Genomic DNA, 17223 nt, shown 5'->3' with positions numbered 1-17223 from the left:
ATGGAAATACATTTGATAAATGTAATTAGTAAAACTAACAGTAGGGGGCAGCAACACCCTTAAAGACATTGGTCTATGTACACGAAGAAAACGGTGACCAACGAGGGGCCATAGAAGTAGAATATCCAGATCAGTTTGCTCTAATTAAATTAATTGTCCTTTCTTTGTGTTGGATTCAATTGTGTAGGGTTATTTGTGTTTTCATTGGTTGATTCCTATTGAAGTTTCAAAGCACATCATGTTGAATAATATAATATTCCTGTTTCTGGTGTGTACCATAAATAGGTTGAATCCATATATATCCAGTTAAAGTCAACATATTACAGTATCTATTTACAATGCATTTCAGATGTTTCTGTGATTCATTCTCTATTTTCATTTCTAAAGAAGGACAAACACAAATACGATACATTATTAGGAAATACTGGAAAATATAGCAGCATCTTTTTAGTACTAAGCAAACTTAGCTACATGCCTGTCTATGTGGTTTGATTCTATGTCCAGGCTGCTGCTGTATTGTTTTGATTAGGAAAATCATTTGCACAGGTACAGATACGGATTACGTTATCTAAGGTTAGTTTTCATTCGATGATTTTGATAAATATACATTCAATATTTCAGTTAACATAGTATGAAATCTCATCTTGACGAGTTAATGTAACCTACAGCAAAAAAATAGGTGCCCGTATGCTAGCTGACTGCTTGCTAACTGAGTGCTAACGCTAGCTAGGAACATCAGTCCAATGTCCTAGTGTTAGACGAATTTTTCTGATGATATCTTCAATATGTCTTTGCTTTTAAACATTTTTAATTTAAGACAGTCCTACATGCTGAAAAGCGCATTTTATGCACCGCAGCTGTTAAAACTGACATTAGCTCATTTGTATAACCGAAGCTAGCTAATAAAAATGCTCACACCATTTGTGAGAATATCATCAACATTTAAACGTCTGCCAATTTAAAATGACATACGTTTTTACGTTACATTAGATTCTGACCACTCACTAACGAGTGTGACTATATATTGTCTTACCATATTTACCACAGCATTTGCTAACACCAACGCTTTCAACCCTGCTGACTGGGTGCTCATACATAAGCATTAAGGACCTCACAGTAACGTTACTACAACCAATAAACAACGCTCAATGCTAACATAACAACAACATGTGCTAATTACTTTTATTTAGCTATTTTTTCGGATTTAAAATATAGGATAGCACAGTTTTTAGGTCTATGTTTGCCTTGTATTTATTGCAGCCAATTCTAGGATGCATAGCTTGGAATAGGAATATTTAAATGCTTGCAAACAGTCATATATATCATCATTTAAATATACAGAGCAATGCTTGAGGAGTCTAAAAAGATAAACGCATTTTCTGTGTGTAAAGTGAACTTAAGAAATAGTGAAGCACTGAGTGTAGAGATATTACTCTGTCCACGTTAAACCATGTATCATGTATTGTGTGCGTTCACCCAGCAGAGGGTACTATGGCATAGCTTTTATTTGTGAGGTTTAGGAAGCAAAACACTGGGAATATAAAGTATTTTACATGTTTGTTAGCTTGAGTGTTTGTTCATAGTTAAGCATCAGCATCTTAAAGCCCTACCTGCTGGTACAGTTTGTTTAATAGGCGACACACCTTTTTGTTTGTCAGTATCTGTATGACTTTGATGTGTCACTAGAAGCTGACCTCAGGCATCATAGAGTATGAGAGAGAAACCCTGCCTAACTGATGCTGCTGTTGGGGGAATTTCCCCCTCATTTTCTTCCCAAAAGTGCTTTTTGTGGTAGACCGGCTAATTCCTCTGTGACTTTTCCCACAGTACTTAGTGACAGGGGGCAAAACCACATCCAGGATACAGAGGCTTGCTTCCCACGTAGTTATTTAGAAGAGGGGCAAAAGGTTAAAATACAACCTGGGCTGTTTGCCCGGAAGAGCCCTGAGTCAGTATATTTTTAATTAGGTGCTTCCTGAATTAATTTAGAGTTGTTCGATTTTTTGTGTTTCATAACTGACCTAATATTATTCTAAAAGTAGTTAGTAGTAAAAATGTGTTTCAAGCTATGATATAACTCTAGTAAAAAAATAAAAAATCTGTCCACACCACGACTCTTGAAAGCTTAGTTTGAACAGAAGTTCAGCTAGAGAACAGATTTTATTTCCCAGAGAGATTTTTGAGATGTAGCTGTGACAGTTCAACAGCTACTTCCTCCTGTTGAAAATAGGCTAAAATAGCATCTAAGGAGTGGGGGTGTTGTTGTTTTGTTTCATTAAATTGCTCAATGATGATTGATAGCAGCAAGACATTTCTATTAGAGGAAGCGTGACTGGCCAAGAGCACGTTTGGATAGCGTACAATACTGAGAATCGACAATCCGCGATTCGCTCAAACCCTGTCTCAAAGTGCTTCATTCACATTCATCGGGATAAAATGTGTGTCTATGTGTGTCTGTGGTGAGGTAAGCCTTACCTTAACTAATGGATGACCTTTCAAGATCATATATGGCAGGAAAGTGTGTAGCTCTAACCAGAGATGAGAAAAAAACGAAGACTTGAAACCAGACTGGAGCCAATGACTCATGAGTGGTGACTTCACTTGGACTTTTGCCTTTTGAATGAGAAAAACGTAATTACTTTCCCGCAAGCCGGCCACAAATAAATGACTTTCTTTTCATTTCCTGAATCACTAACATTAATGCTATTTGTTCAAGTCAACACTTAATGTGCCAGATCCACTTTATTTGAAACAATCCAACAGCCTCCAATCAAGCTGGAGGAAAGAACCATGGAAAATCAATTCTATGTCACGGAGCCCATTTGGAAAAAATTATACAGAAGAATAGATATTTTCTTTGAGCACAAATAATATGAGTTGGTAAAAAAAAAAGGGCATATTTTGCGATAATTGAGATTTACTTGTGACTTTCAGAACAATGTCTTCGTCTCACGTCGAGCTTTCATCCTACTGGTTTGAGAAGTTTCCTATTCTAACATCTCCCTCTGTTTTTCCCCCCAGATCTTCACCGTAGTCATCGTGGTCATGGAGGAGCAGACCGCCTCTCCTGGAGCCAACGCCGACAACAACGGCCAGAGAAATGGAGACGAGGTAAGAGCTGGACTCGCTGTTAACACATGAAAATGTTTTCCGATTCAAACTCCAATGAATGTCCTGCCATTACATAACACACAGGACTGCTACCTGAAGCTTCAAAACATCTCTGTTTTTGTCGTCTCTGCAGAAGCCCCGACGTGGCAACTGGACCAAGGGGAGGAAGAGGAAGAAGCCGATGAAGGACAGCAACGCACCCAAGGCCCCCCTCACGGGCTACGTCCGCTTCATGAACGACAGACGGGAGCAGCTTCGGGCCGAGCGTCCGGACGTGCCCTTCCCAGAGATCACCAGGATGCTGGGCAACGAGTGGAGCAAGCTGCCCCCCGAGGAGAAGCAGGTCAGTGAGGAAGATCCAGACTGAGAAAACAACTGTGAGGAATCATGTGTCAATGAGGGTTGGATAAATGACTAATTACAAACATTTTTGATTTATACTCCAATTGTGATATAATTCACAATAGGCGGATTCACACCGGAGTACTTTTCCCCGTACTTTTCCCGTTTAGTTCCATTAGTACCTCTTATTTTGCGTTCACACCAAAAAGAGTACTTAGTGCCGGGAACTTTTAGACTCATTTTTAGTGCCTGCTAGAGAGGTGGTACTATCCTGGGGGGGAAAAAGTACCAATTTCTATTGGCTGGGCGAATTGCAAACCACGCCCCGTAAAACTCTGAAAAGTTTTGTGAAGCCGCCATTGTATTTGTTGGCATTAGCATTANGAAGCTGCTGGGACTCCCAGCAGCTTCTACTGAAGCCTTCCGAGTAAATCGCCAGAACGCCGACACATCCTCATCTCCACCGCTCCCATGTTTTCTTTTGTGTTGCCATAAGTTATTCTCTCTCTATGCTAATGCTAATGCCAACAAATACANAGGCAGGGGGGGGGTGTGTGGGAGAGAAACTCCCTCTGGATGGATTTGGGGATTTTAGCCTTTGCAGACCATTATCATTGAGCTATATAGTTTTTTGCGCATGATAATGGTCTGCAAAGGCTAAAATCCCCAAATCCATCCAGAGGGAGTTTCTCTCCCACACACCCCCCCCCTGCCTGAAACGCCTCCATTGTGGACTTCTTTGATTACTAACGTAACATAGTGACATCACTATGTAACCCTCGTGCTTCTATTGGCTAGCGCTCCAACACATTGTCATTATAGGCTAAGGGGCGGGACCTCTCTCCCATTGTCAATTTTGTGTATTACTCTGTTTAAATGTACCCATGGAAACATCAACGTCTTCATCAGTTTGTATACTGTAAATATGAATGCAACAAAGGGAACTAACTAAGACGATATCGGTTTAGAAAAAGCAGTGATAAGGGAATCAACAGACCAGAGGCAGGACAGCCAGCAGTAAAATCTGTTCAGTTTTTGATGATCAAATTGATGGATTTTTAATTGTCATTACTTTCAGTAATCGCTCCAACGGTGCCCCAGAGCGCCGGACAGAAATGTTCAGCTGCAACCTGCCAGCACTTAATCTGAAGCCACATTTTCCACTCTCAAACCAGCAGAGAACTTTATCTATCTCTTTTTCCCTGTACACAAAAAGCGTGTCGGAACAAAAGCCTGTTGAGTCCATGGTGTCACTGTTTCAGAGCTGACAAAACACTGACTTATACATGGCTTTGTTTGCTAGTTTGACATCCTTTACAGATTGTTTTGCCATACTTGATGGCATCTTGTATTGTGTCCTCGATACGCCCTCAACTGGGAAGCAAGAATAACAGAAAAAGAATACAAAAGGATGAAGTTGCTGAGAGAAAAACAGTCGAGTTCAGGCAGATTTTTCATAACAATTTGATATTCCACTTCAAAGATATCTGAGGGACGATATTGTGATTCAACCACGGAGAACTTTCGGTGGCCTTTTTAAAAAAAATGGCCGATCATGGATCAACAAAAATGATAATGCTTTTCCACATGTTGTTTTATCAAAATGCATCAACTTGGTCTGCTAGCGAAATAGCTAGTGTTTTATCAGTTTGCTGCTTTTCTTGGCTCTCTTTCAAGAAGAAGATTAGGAAATGTTTTGTTTTGAAAAGCAAAGACTGGATAAAGCCTGAGAGCTTTCCTGCTGATGTGTATCTAATTGTTAAACCACGAGTTCAGAGCTCAGTCGGATCCACTTTCCTGGCACCAGGTCTTTGCACAAAGATGGATTTAGAAGTGTTTCCTCTAAATCCCAAACTAATGATAATACAACATGCTTTAATCTGTTTTAAGCCTCGTATTACTGCAGGTTATTAATTTAGGAAATTACATTTTTTTGCCTTTTGAAAGAAACTAATCCTGATAAGAAAAAGAACTCTCCAAATCCTCATATTTCACTGAGTCCTTCCAACTCTCCTCACCTTTCTTTCTTCTCTCTGCAGCGATACTTGGATGAGGCGGAGCGAGATAAGGAGCGCTACATGCAGGAGCTGGAGAAGTACCAGAAGACGGAGGCCTACAAACATTTCACCAGGAAGGTTCAGGAGAAGCAGAAAGGCAAGCGACACAGGGGAGGTGAGGTCTGGGTAGAGAGGCAGCAGGGGGTCGAGTAGAATCAACCATTGAAACTAGTGTAGCGACTTCACCTCCAATAAAAATGCCCCTATCACTTCCTGATTAATTGAAGATATCAAAAAGCCATGCATACTTTTGAACAGGTGGACCAAACCATTACAATCACACATAGGGGACGATATGTTTAGGGAAGTCACAAAGTTTAAATTAAAGACAAATGAGTTGTGAAAAAAGTAGTTTCATAACAGACAACAAATACAATGTGTGCAGTCTTATCATTATTATACTAAAACTAATAAACAAAAGCACAATTAGCATTTTGGCTCAAACAACCTTCTAATCTGGCAGTTAGCCCACCAACATATTAAAGCTCTGCTGTTTGAAAAGTAGTTAGCAAGATAAAAACGTTATATATCTGGTGACAATCGGATCAACCAGCTATTACATTTGGTGGACTACTGCTTCCAGGTCGACTAAAATGGAAATAAATATACAATGAATGTAATACGTTTAGCAAGCTCTCAGTTTGATTATGTAGTTGTGTGTCTATTTTCCTTTTAAAGTTAGTTTACATTAACAAATAAATACAGGTATGTACTTGTAATGTTCTTAAACATTTGGTTTTAAGTATAAAGATGCCAATTAGCAAGGCACCAAACCACTACATTTTAATTTATTTTAATTTGAACTTTACTTAACCAGGATAGGTCTCATTGAGATTTAAAATATCCTTTTCAAGAGCGTCCTGGCCCAGGAATGGTAACAGCACAGTTACAGACCATTTTAAAACCCACAATCACAACACAGTCATACAACAGTTAGCCAAAGCATTTACAGCCACAGCGGCTGATTCAAGGTCAGTTAGAGTAGCTTTGAGTTTGTTTAAAGAGACCAGCTCTCTGAGTTTCAGCTCAACTTGCAGCTTGTTCCAAGCCACAGGAGCAGCGTAACTGAACGCCCTCTTCCCCAGTACAGTACGGACTTTTGGTACATGATCTGGTAATGATGTTGGTTTGTTTGGTTGCTCATGTTGCTGCTTCAATTTGATACAAGATGTTAGTGTTTATAAAAAAAATAAGGCTAAGAAGGCAAATGGTTGCAGGGTTTGACTATATCATATGAATACATGCCTTATTTAGTGTTGAAAGTCAACACTCATTATTTGCTTTCCTCAGTCAATGTAAGGCTGTTTCTCAATCTCGAGGATACTGGCTTCCAAGCCAACATTTCAAGGATGCTACGTCATCGAGTGCCGCCGAAGGACTGTTCCAATCTCCAGCGTACTTGGAATCCCACCGAGGCCGCGTCCTTGGTTTGGGGGAAATTTTGAGGATGCACATGGGTAGACTTCGAGTCCTTAAAATCCCCACGATGCTTTGCGCACGGACCAATTTCAAAAACCCTTGCGGAGAATGGCTGAACCGATGCAGCACACATTTAAATGTAAGTATGTAGTGGCGTAGAACATGTGTTGGTAAATATGTTATTTTGTTACATTTTCTTATCACCAAAAATGTGTTCCGTGAAAGTAAAGCAAGTTCATAATTAGATAGACATCGTGAGGTATTTATTTTCGGTACAGTTTATGTTGAAACCGTTTGAGAGAGTGGCACACTTGTTAGCCTGTTCCATTTTTCTTCGTGGCTTTGAAGCATACTTGCTTCGTTTCTGAAGGAAGTGACTTGGAAGTACGCGACTACCAAGCCAGCATCCTCGAGATTGAGAAACGGCCAGTCAGTACCATATGTGTTCGCCCTACCATATGTGTTCGGGGTCCGTCGCTTACCAATGACATCACGCATTGTGATTGGCTGTACGGTAATCGCACGCTGATTGGTCTAACTAGGGGGGCTGACTAGGGTATACCGGGGGATAACGGGTCACAACCGTAAGCNGCTTTTTGCCGAACTGCATTGTGGGGAAGCAAATCGAAGATTTTCAGGATTTTCAGGATTCAAAAGTTGAGCAATGTTCAACTTTTGAAGCTGAGCTGGAAGCGTCAGCCAATCAAATCCTGTTTATGCAAATCAGACAGTACAAGCGCTAGCCAATCAAACCGCGTGTATGCTGCGAGTAGTGAATCACCCCGTGCTGTATGATCAGTCTCTGTTCATTTACCGGGATACGAACCGGAGGAACCAGGCATGGAGGGAGGTGGCAGAGACAGTGGGTGAAACTGATAGGTTTTTGCCTGTTTGGGGAGTTTATATATATATATATATATATTGCTCGCATAAAATCCCCGGGGTTTTTTGCTTTGTATGTCGGTGGCGGGAGATTCATGTGATTGGTTGTTGGTCGCAAAAAATCCCCAAGCTCTCAGACACGCCCAGCTCCAAGATTTTCAAGATTTTTTCAAAGCTGCTGTGTGGACGTACCGTATATACATGTTGTTGCATACATGGTCCCATAAATATGAATGTACTGTATACACAACAGGATAGAAAAAGTGCTGGCAGGTCATATTAACACATTTAGTTTCCCGGGTGCGAAAAAAAGCACAAATTGAATTTATTTTGAGTTTGTGTTACCATGGTTTTCTGTTATTTTCTCACTCAGGAAACTAAATCTGCTTTGTTAGCCCTCCTCTTGCTCAACCCATTAAATGCTTATTGTTGCATCACTAAAGCTGTGATAATCCTCTTTGGTGCTGTGTTTGTGTTCCTAATCCAAACACTTGGCTTTTGCTAAGTGTGTAATTCATTTGTATTAAGTTCTGCATGTCATTAAAGGTTTCCTTTTGTGAGGCTTAAAGCGTTCTGCTGAGGGGTCATGGTCAAGGTGACTTTATTGGAATCAGCATTCCTGTGTGGATTCCCCCTCCACAGATTTCAAAGCACACGGGATTCAGCATACATTTCATTATGTTATGAAATGAGAAAGGATGATGTGTTCTTTCAGAGGAAGGAGTAAACCTGCGCTGTATCTTTGTGAAACACAATTTCATTGCAAACCATTTCAAGGCCTTTGATATCTTAGCAGCACTGCTGATGAAATTACTTTGCCTTCCTCATTTCTTAAATTGTATCACTGTATTTCCCCGGTGGCAAGGTATAACATCAATTACCCACCCACCTACCAACCACGTAGATAAAGGACCAGCTCTCACTGTCAGTGTGTGCGGCCACATGTGTTCTCTCTTCAGCCTCTCCCCTTTCTGTCTCTGATCAACAGAAGGACGGTGAAGGGAAGGACAGAACTGTGTTCGACATACCGATCTTCACTGAGGAGTTCCTCAACCACAGCAAAGGTAAAGTGCTTCAACTCAGCCAGCTCTGTAACTTTTTCAAACATCCATTTGTCTAAGTGTTTCTAAACGTGTTCATGGCTACCTCAAGATAATTTGTTTAAAAGTGCTCCCAGAATACTTCCACCAACTCAGCGATGCTCTGAACTTTGAAAAGAACACACCTCTCTCAAGCAGATTAAATATGAATGCCGCTGTGTCCCCCTCTTTCTCTGTGTGTTTGTGTACAACAGCGCGCGAGGCTGAGATGCGGCAGCTGCGTAAAACCAACATGGAGTACGAGGAGCGTAACGCCGCGCTGCAGAAACACGTGGAGAGCATGCGGGGCGCCGTGGAGAGGCTGGAGGGCGACGTGATGCAGGAGAGGGGACGCAACGGGCTGCTCCACCAGCACCTGGAGACCCTGAGACAGGCGCTCACCTCCAGCTTCTCCTCCGTGCCTCTGCCAGGTGAGGACCCATATCACTGTCTGGCTGCTAAATACTCAGAACTGTTACAGGATGTGTATTTTTTTAATTTTGTAACTTTTTTAATTTTTATTTTTGTATCTTTAATACTTTTTTATGCATGCTTCTTAGGTAACATTAATCTGTCTTTGGCTCATGTCTGCTGTAACAATGTACATTTCCCCTCTGTGGGACTAATAATGGTATTCTGATTCTGAATCAAAAAAACTCTCAAGGCCTTTTCACACGGGGGAAAAGTTTGACTTTACATATATGATAATGTGTCAGGCTTTTATCATGGAAGTTAATGGAAGTACTTCTTGTATGCGCTCATTTTATCAAGGTTGAAAGGAGAAGCGAAGTTAACCATCTTGAGGACAGCATGTATTTGTTTATAATCTAAAAAAATATATATATGCATTTATACCCATTTCGTACAACGTGATTGGTTGATGAAAAAAAATGCGAAAAATCGACCTTCTGAAAATTACGATGATTTTTCGCTGCATAGTTTTCATGTGAAAGTATTCCTAATAAAATTCTTGTCATGTGAACAGGACACACATGAAAAAATTCATTCTTCCTAAAAAAACATTTTTTATCATTCTATCCGAGGAGATTTTTCTAGCACCTTTCACTTTTTGATATATATCTAAAGGTTATTCCACCTAATTTGGAACAAGTGACATTTTGAGATAGTCATTTTAGTTTTTTCTTGTTGTTCTTTTGTTTCAATAAAAAGATGATGAATGACTCGGCACTATCCTAGACGACTCATTTAGCCGGGCACAACTGCAGCCTCCTGAGTTTTTCAGATATTTGCTGATAGAGAGTTCGTGTCTCCTCTGTCACGACGGTCTATAATAAGAGCATTCGTTTTGGGAAACTCACAACAATAAATATTTCGTTTTTAATCAACATTCTGCTGTGTGTGGGAAAAATGAAATTGATTTTCTTTTATTTCTCAAAGTGAGCAATTTGGCTCTTGGGCCTGCTGATATTGATCAGTGCACAATATAAACCACTTTTGTCTTAATACCCCATTCCAGTAATGCATCCCTTGACATGAATACTGTAGTAAACTATTTGCAACAAGGTCAGATTTTAAATTAGTTGGAGCATGAATGATAATGTAGGAGTGTTCATAACGTCTCCGCTCGAGTGTATTTGCTGTTCTTTTAGAGACTTTTACCGTGTTCTCAGGCTTTGGTCTTTTCTTAATTTTAACCTTATCATTATTTACTTTTGAGGAATGTGTTCTCTCACTTTGTTCCTACTTGTTTTCTGCACACAGAGAACCTGTGCTGAGCTCACACCCACAGCTTTTCTCTTGTAATTCTTCCTCCACACCTATTTGAATTTCTTGCTCACACAGCAGAAACACGGATTCTGCGAACAGTACTGGAATTATTTCATAAGAGCTTGACAATGAAAGATGATTGCAAAATCCACTTAAACCTAGCGTCAGGGAAGCTCTGTGGCGCTTTCATTTCAAAAGAAAGTGTCTATAAATTAATTACTGATAACATCAAAGCTTGTTCCGAGTGAAGGCTTTCCTTTGATTGTATTTGTTATCACGGTAAATGAGCCATTTCCAGTTATTAACTTACTTTACAAAGGTTAACTACAATTGAAAACTTGATATACCGGTCATTAAACATGCTCACTATTAAATATTTTAATACACTACTGGGATATCCTTTGATGTGTTTGCAGCCACAGCACGTAGTAGTAGTAGTAGTAGTAGTAGCAGTGTTGTGCTTGAATCAATCGTATTCTGATGGAAATTGTCATATTGATTTCTGACATTGTCCAAAATATCCAAATATAAAATGCCCATAGCTGTAAACACAAATGCTTATTCAAGGTTTTATCGGCAGTAATTAGAAGTAAATATAACTTAGCAACATGGTTTGTTAAGACAATTTAGTGGGTATGAATAAATATACTTTTAAAGTTTTGTGTCGTCCTATGAGGATCTTTCAGCTAAAAGACAATTCCAAGTAATAATAATAATAATAGCTTGGATTTATATAGCGCCTTTCAAGGGACCCAAGGTCGCTTTACAAGTAATAGGGCAAAAACAAACATAACAAAAGGATTAGGGGCCGAAAGCCTTGGCAAACAGATGGGACTTGAGGGCCCTTTTGAAGGCGTCGAGTGTGGGGATGTTGCGAATCTCCGCAGGGAGAGCGTTCCAGAGGGTGGGGGCTGCCACACTGAAGGCTCTGTCCCCGAAGGTTCGCAGTTTGGTGCGTGGGGTGGTAAGCACCAGTACTTATTTTTGAGTACTAATATCCTTCATTGTTGTCCTACAGCGAGTGGAGAGACGCCCACTCTGGACAGCATCGACTCCTACATGAAGAAGCTCCACAGTATCATCGTCAGCTGCCCCCAGGAGCACGAGAATCTCATCAACACTGTGAGGGACGTGGTCAACCGTCTGGACAGGTGAGAGACGCTTTCATTGCATGACTTCAGTAGACTTTAGAATTGCAGATGATCCATTTACATTAGGGCTGGTTGATGTGGAGAAAATCAAATGTTACAATAGTTCTGATCAAATATCTCGATTTTTTTTCTTTTAGCCTCCATTGACTTTATTGAAGATAGAGTTGAAAAGAGTCTGAGGTCAGTTTTGAGTCGGGGTCATTGGGCCAACAACAACATTTTTTATAAATAATCATTAGTTATATTGGCTAAGTGGGTAAAGGAAAATAATGAAACAGCTATCAAAGTTTAGAAAAGACTGTATTGTTATTTAGCCTTAAAAACGATGAAAAGTCCCATGAGCTATTACAATAAGCAAAATGCATATAGATATTTAGCTTCACATCACAGTATTGACATAATATCAACATATTGCCCAGCCCTACTTTACATTATTGCATCATCTAATGAACAATCATATTTAAAAAAAAATTGTATTGGCTTTAGAGTAAGCTTTAATATCCCTTTCTTAGTCAGACATAAATCAATAAGTCCAGTAGACATACAGTTTCACCTGCAGATTCATGTATCTTTTTCAAGCTTTTTAGTTTGTTTCACCAGTGTTACATTATTATTAAATTTCTTTGGGAATAAATAATGAGTTTGTCTTTTGCTGTCATGCTTTTTCCGCAGATAATTGGACCGTGTCTCGAGGCTGCTCCCTGACGGTGAATCTTCCTTCCGATCTGTCCTCCCAATTTATTTTTAAGCATCTTTTATTGCTTCTCTAAGTTGATGTATGTGAAGGGGATGTAGGGACTCATATTTATTTATTATTGTTTTTAAAAAAATGTACACTCTGTCCTCACTTTAATATAGCTGTAGTGTGTTTTATAAATCAAATGGTAGGACATGAAAAAGTTTTCTGACACTCATCGCTCCTGTTCTGTCTTTATGTCCATTTATAGCAAATGCTTTCACAAACAATATCTAAAGCATTATCAGACATGTTCTAAACAAAGACAAAGTGTATCCGTGGGTTCACCATATCCAAGAAATGTTTTCTGTTTTTATACTCTGTTGAAGAAAAACATGTGCCATTTATTTTTTTCTCCTGTGTGTAAAAGTGTTTGTGTTTTCAATAAACGTATTTACATCACGAGCAGTCGGTTTGTTTGGATATAGGTTCATAACATGCTGGAATATATTTGCACTGAAATATAAAATCTAACTTAAAGTGGAGCTATCATGCTATATTTGAATAATATAGTGTAGGACCATACCTATATAAGGCATATTTATACTTTTTATTTTTCAAAATACCAAACAGATCATGCATTTTAGCCATTCCTCATTTCTCTCAATTGAACACTGTCTTTGCATGGGCTGATTCTGTGAGAACAGCACCATCTACAGGCCTGGCATATGTACTACAGCGTCTCCAGCGCTTTCCAACGGCAATTTCCGTGGCTGTCTCCTGATTGGTGGAGTTGGCCCAATAGCCGTAGCGCCACTTCTGTGAGGTCACAGAAGTGTTCAAATCTGGATCAGTCTGTATCAGATCCGTTGCGGCCCCTTTTTAAGAGATTTGGGTATGGAGGAAAAGAGAGAGGGTTGTGTTTTCTGACACTTGGTGAGTTCCCTGGAACACCGGGGACACATGTTCATTTATAAAAGACAAACAAAAGTGCATTTTGCATGATAGGTCACCTTTAAATACACTGGACCATTGCCCTAGATTCTTAGTTCATCTATACAGAATCTGTCTCTCCGTAGCTCAAGCTATGACAAATATTTAGAGAAAATGGTCCCTCTTAAAGTTTAAGTAGTTTTATATACAGCGACTTTCAGGTGTTTAAAAGGTAACTTTGATGGTGTGTCTCAAAATTGCCAAATATTAGTATTTGTAATATGTATATTATGTTTCTATTGACTCAATGTTCCATTTCCAGTTTGTGAGAGCCTCCCTGCCATCTCCCAGCTCATCGCCACCATCATCAACTCCTCCCTCAGATCTGGGTCGGTTCCCCACTCTCTCAAACTGGCTGCTGTCACACCCATTCTCAAAAGACCTGGACTCACACCTGACATCATGTCCAACTTCCGGCCCATCTCAAATCTCCCCTTTCTGTCAAAAATACTTGANTTATTTTGAAGGTGAGTTTACGCTGTTGACAGGAAGTTGTTGTTGCTATGGAAACAACATGATGGAGATAAGTAATATCTTCTAATCTACATATAAAGACGGAGAAAGTAAAGAATAAAGTGTATGTTTAAATGTTAGCACCCCCCGAAGAGGCACAAGCTCTTACGTTGAGTCTGGATACATTCTAAATCATCAGTAAAGTCTACGACCATATTTTCGTGTGTGGTTCGGGTGCCATCGTGTGGCCTTCTGTAGGCATCGTACTTGCTTCGGCTGTTGCTTCGGCTGTTGACCAAGTTCAGGGCCATCTTCGTGCGAAATTCACAATTCCATATTCGTGTGTCAATCTGGTGTCAATTTCGGTGATTTTAATCATGGGCAAAACCAAGTAGGTGGAAGGAGATGGTATCCAAAATCCAACACTAACAAAGAAAATCAGAACTCTTCGGTAGTAAAATTAGATCAATTGTTAAGGATAAAACGTACCCCGAATCGGAAACTGCTAAATATTTTATCAGCTCAGCATTAGTGGCGCATGCAAATGTGTTTTAAAGTCAGTTATCTGGTAACTTTTACTGAAACACTTTCCCGGGAGCTGTGGTTGACTTATTATCAAAGAACCAGATGTTATTAACTCAGTTGTTCATTAATGCCAATCCCTGCCTTTGAACAGCCAGTAAGATACCAATGCCAGTTCAGAAAATGAACATGACTTGCTGCCGGACATAACTCCTATTACGTTGCACCATTTTTTTTTTTTTTTAAATGCCCATAAAAACAGGCAACTTTAAGTCATGTACTGTGGGCTGAAAACATGGCAACCAGCCACGTTTAGAAGGTCATTTAGTTAAAATGCATGGCATCTTATCTGCCCTCCCTTCCTGCAGATTGTGGCCATTAGTAATCACCTCCCATGCTGTTGTGCAAAACACCTCAGCTTCCACTTCTGCATGCCCAGACATTCAGTCCAGCAGCACTTCTCTGCTGCAAATCTGCACAACGGATATATCGATTCAGTATGAAAAGGTGACAGCTGAATGGACTGCATCTCTCTTTAAAAAAGGGCATGCCTGCTTGGCTCTGGAGAAAAAGACACCATGAAGGGAAAGAAAGGAAGAATGGAAATGCACAGCTGGAGTGTAAAAGCAGTAAAAAGAGAAAGACAGAAAAAGACTGAATGGGATAAAAAAAAGGAGAGAGGGATATTGAGTGAAAAGGGCAGAGTAGTCTACCATCCTTTGATGGCCCTGGCCGAAAGCAGGACCTGGGCTTTATCTCCAGCGTCTGTCACCGTGGAGACAGCTGCTCACATCAGCACCAGCCCAGGGGAATCCAAATCTCCACCAGGGGAAAATGAAGGAAGAGAAAATAGAGAAACCAAAAAAGCAGAGCATCTCTTCTCCAGTTCCCTTCACTGTCAGACCCGGACAATCAAAAGAAGAAGAAGACAGGGAGGATGTTGGTGGGAATACAGTGAATGGGATTGAAAGAATGACAGCAAGCAGCCATTCATCCGTCGCTCCAAAGAGAACAGCTTTTGAAAAACAAAGCAAAAGTCAAGGTAGAGCGGCTGAGTGGTGAACAGCAGCTGTATATATGACTTCTTTATAAAGCATGCAGAGTATGCCTGAGGACATAATCACAGTCATGTCTCTGCAGTATTAGCCTCAGTGTGAAAAGCTCAGCCAACAAGACTCCGTACATGGAAGAGGTGACACTGCAATAATCCACAGCCAGGAAGTACACAGAGGTTGCGTACATACAGCGGTGTGTCATCTGTAAATGTCTGCTTAAGTGGGTTATAACTTTAGAAAACGTGAAGGCAATTTGTCACCAGCAGAAACCACATCCCCGTTACAACCTGCCGCGGGAAACAGGAAGAAAAAACCCTGCAATGCAGACAGGATGGATTGGACCGTTTGGAAATTTAAAATGTCAACTGTCAAATTTCCCGGTGTTCAATTTGATTGCAATGAAATAGGGTTACAGTTCAGCAGACAATGTCTGATGGGATATATTCATCATTATTGGGTAATTGCAAGAAGCTACCATGTGCTCAGGCAGAGAAAGAGGGATTGAAAGAGGGAGAGGGGTTGAGAGGGAGGAGAAGGGGTGGAGAGTGTGAGAGGGAGATGGAGGTAGAGGAAAATAAAGAGGTACGGCCTAAAAACCATTAGAGAGGATTTGCTCTGGTGCAACTATTCACAAATGTGTGAAAATGTGACATTCTGAGAGGTATGCTCCATTATTGAAGCTCCGCAGCGACACAGTGCTAAACATGGGTTCAGTTGCTCCCTGACTGTGTCGTCATAGCAATAGATGGGCGGCGGGTGATGGATGCAGGTGATGGAGGTGGGTTATTCAGCTGTGCTCAATGGGAGTGATTCCACATTTTCAGAGACTACGATGTGGAAATGGTTTTATTCAGCATTGACTTTCTTTCTGTAGCATGAGAAAAGCTTTTATTGTATACAGGGCCATTCAAATCCTCTCAAGCTATTTTCCTAAAAGAGGCAGCATTAAAGTAATACCTTAAAATATTTTACTTAATGCATACTTTGCTGCTCTCTTAGCAAGAATCCTTTTAAACAATTTGTAACCCTGATTCGATTTTTTGTTTCAACAAGATCTTTGCTGTGAAATAATAGTCCTGTGCTCGAGAAGGGATGCCGTTATGATTTAAGCTGCAGTTTGTATAAAAGTAAAATCAAAGGAGACCCGGAGACTTGCAATTCCAAATGTAAGTTATTAAAGCCTCAAAATGCGGACAATTTGGTGTTAATTGTGTTTTAGCAACACAAAGTGATGTGGATCTATGGATAGCGATTGGTCGGTCCACTACTCTGGTCCATACGGTCATATCTGAAAGACTTTTGAATGGATGACCATTCCATTTCATCAATTTCCATCGGATGCAGTGACTTTATTTTATTGAAATATCATGACAACCATTGCAACTATTGCTGCATATATCCAAGGTAAACAGCCTGGTTGACTCTATAGCCACCAGCCAGTCAAAGTTTTTACTCATTCAGTTAAAGGTGGGGTAGGTAATTTTGGAGAAACCAGCTCGAGTGCGCTAGAATTTGAAAAAATCTGCCACTTCCTTACAGAGCCCCTCCTCCAACAGACACGAACGCACACATGACCAATGAGGGCACGAGATAAGTTTGTGCACAGATGGAAGGCTGACAGGCAGGTAGGCCATCCAGTTATTTTAGCCGGGCCGGGTAAAATGATTGGTCGTGCTTTTTACAGTACTACGGCTTCCACAGATGAAATGTTTTTATGCATTTTTTGTCAAAGCACTTAAGATATTCATTGCTATC

General features: G+C 40.3%; 1 protein-coding gene across 1 annotated transcript; it reads left to right on the top strand.

Moving 5' to 3' along the window:
• Window positions 1–497: 497 nt before the first annotated feature.
• Window positions 498–11773, top strand: hmg20a (high mobility group 20A). Its single transcript, XM_010794080.1, has 7 exons — window positions 498–573; window positions 3022–3111; window positions 3245–3454; window positions 5493–5625; window positions 8771–8875; window positions 9106–9321; window positions 11637–11773. The coding sequence occupies exons 2-7, from the start codon at window positions 3046–3048 to the stop codon at window positions 11771–11773; spliced, it is 867 nt and encodes a 288-aa protein (XP_010792382.1). The 5' UTR covers window positions 498–573; window positions 3022–3045.
• Window positions 11774–17223: the final 5450 nt, after the last annotated feature.

This window comes from Notothenia coriiceps, unplaced genomic scaffold (assembly GCF_000735185.1).
Source record: "Notothenia coriiceps isolate Sejong01 unplaced genomic scaffold, NC01 NC01_scaffold00037244, whole genome shotgun sequence".
NCBI classification, from domain to species: Eukaryota; Metazoa; Chordata; class Actinopteri; order Perciformes; family Nototheniidae; genus Notothenia; species Notothenia coriiceps.
Note: the sequence above shows the minus strand (reverse complement) of the source record. Positions and strands in the feature narration are given on the sequence as shown.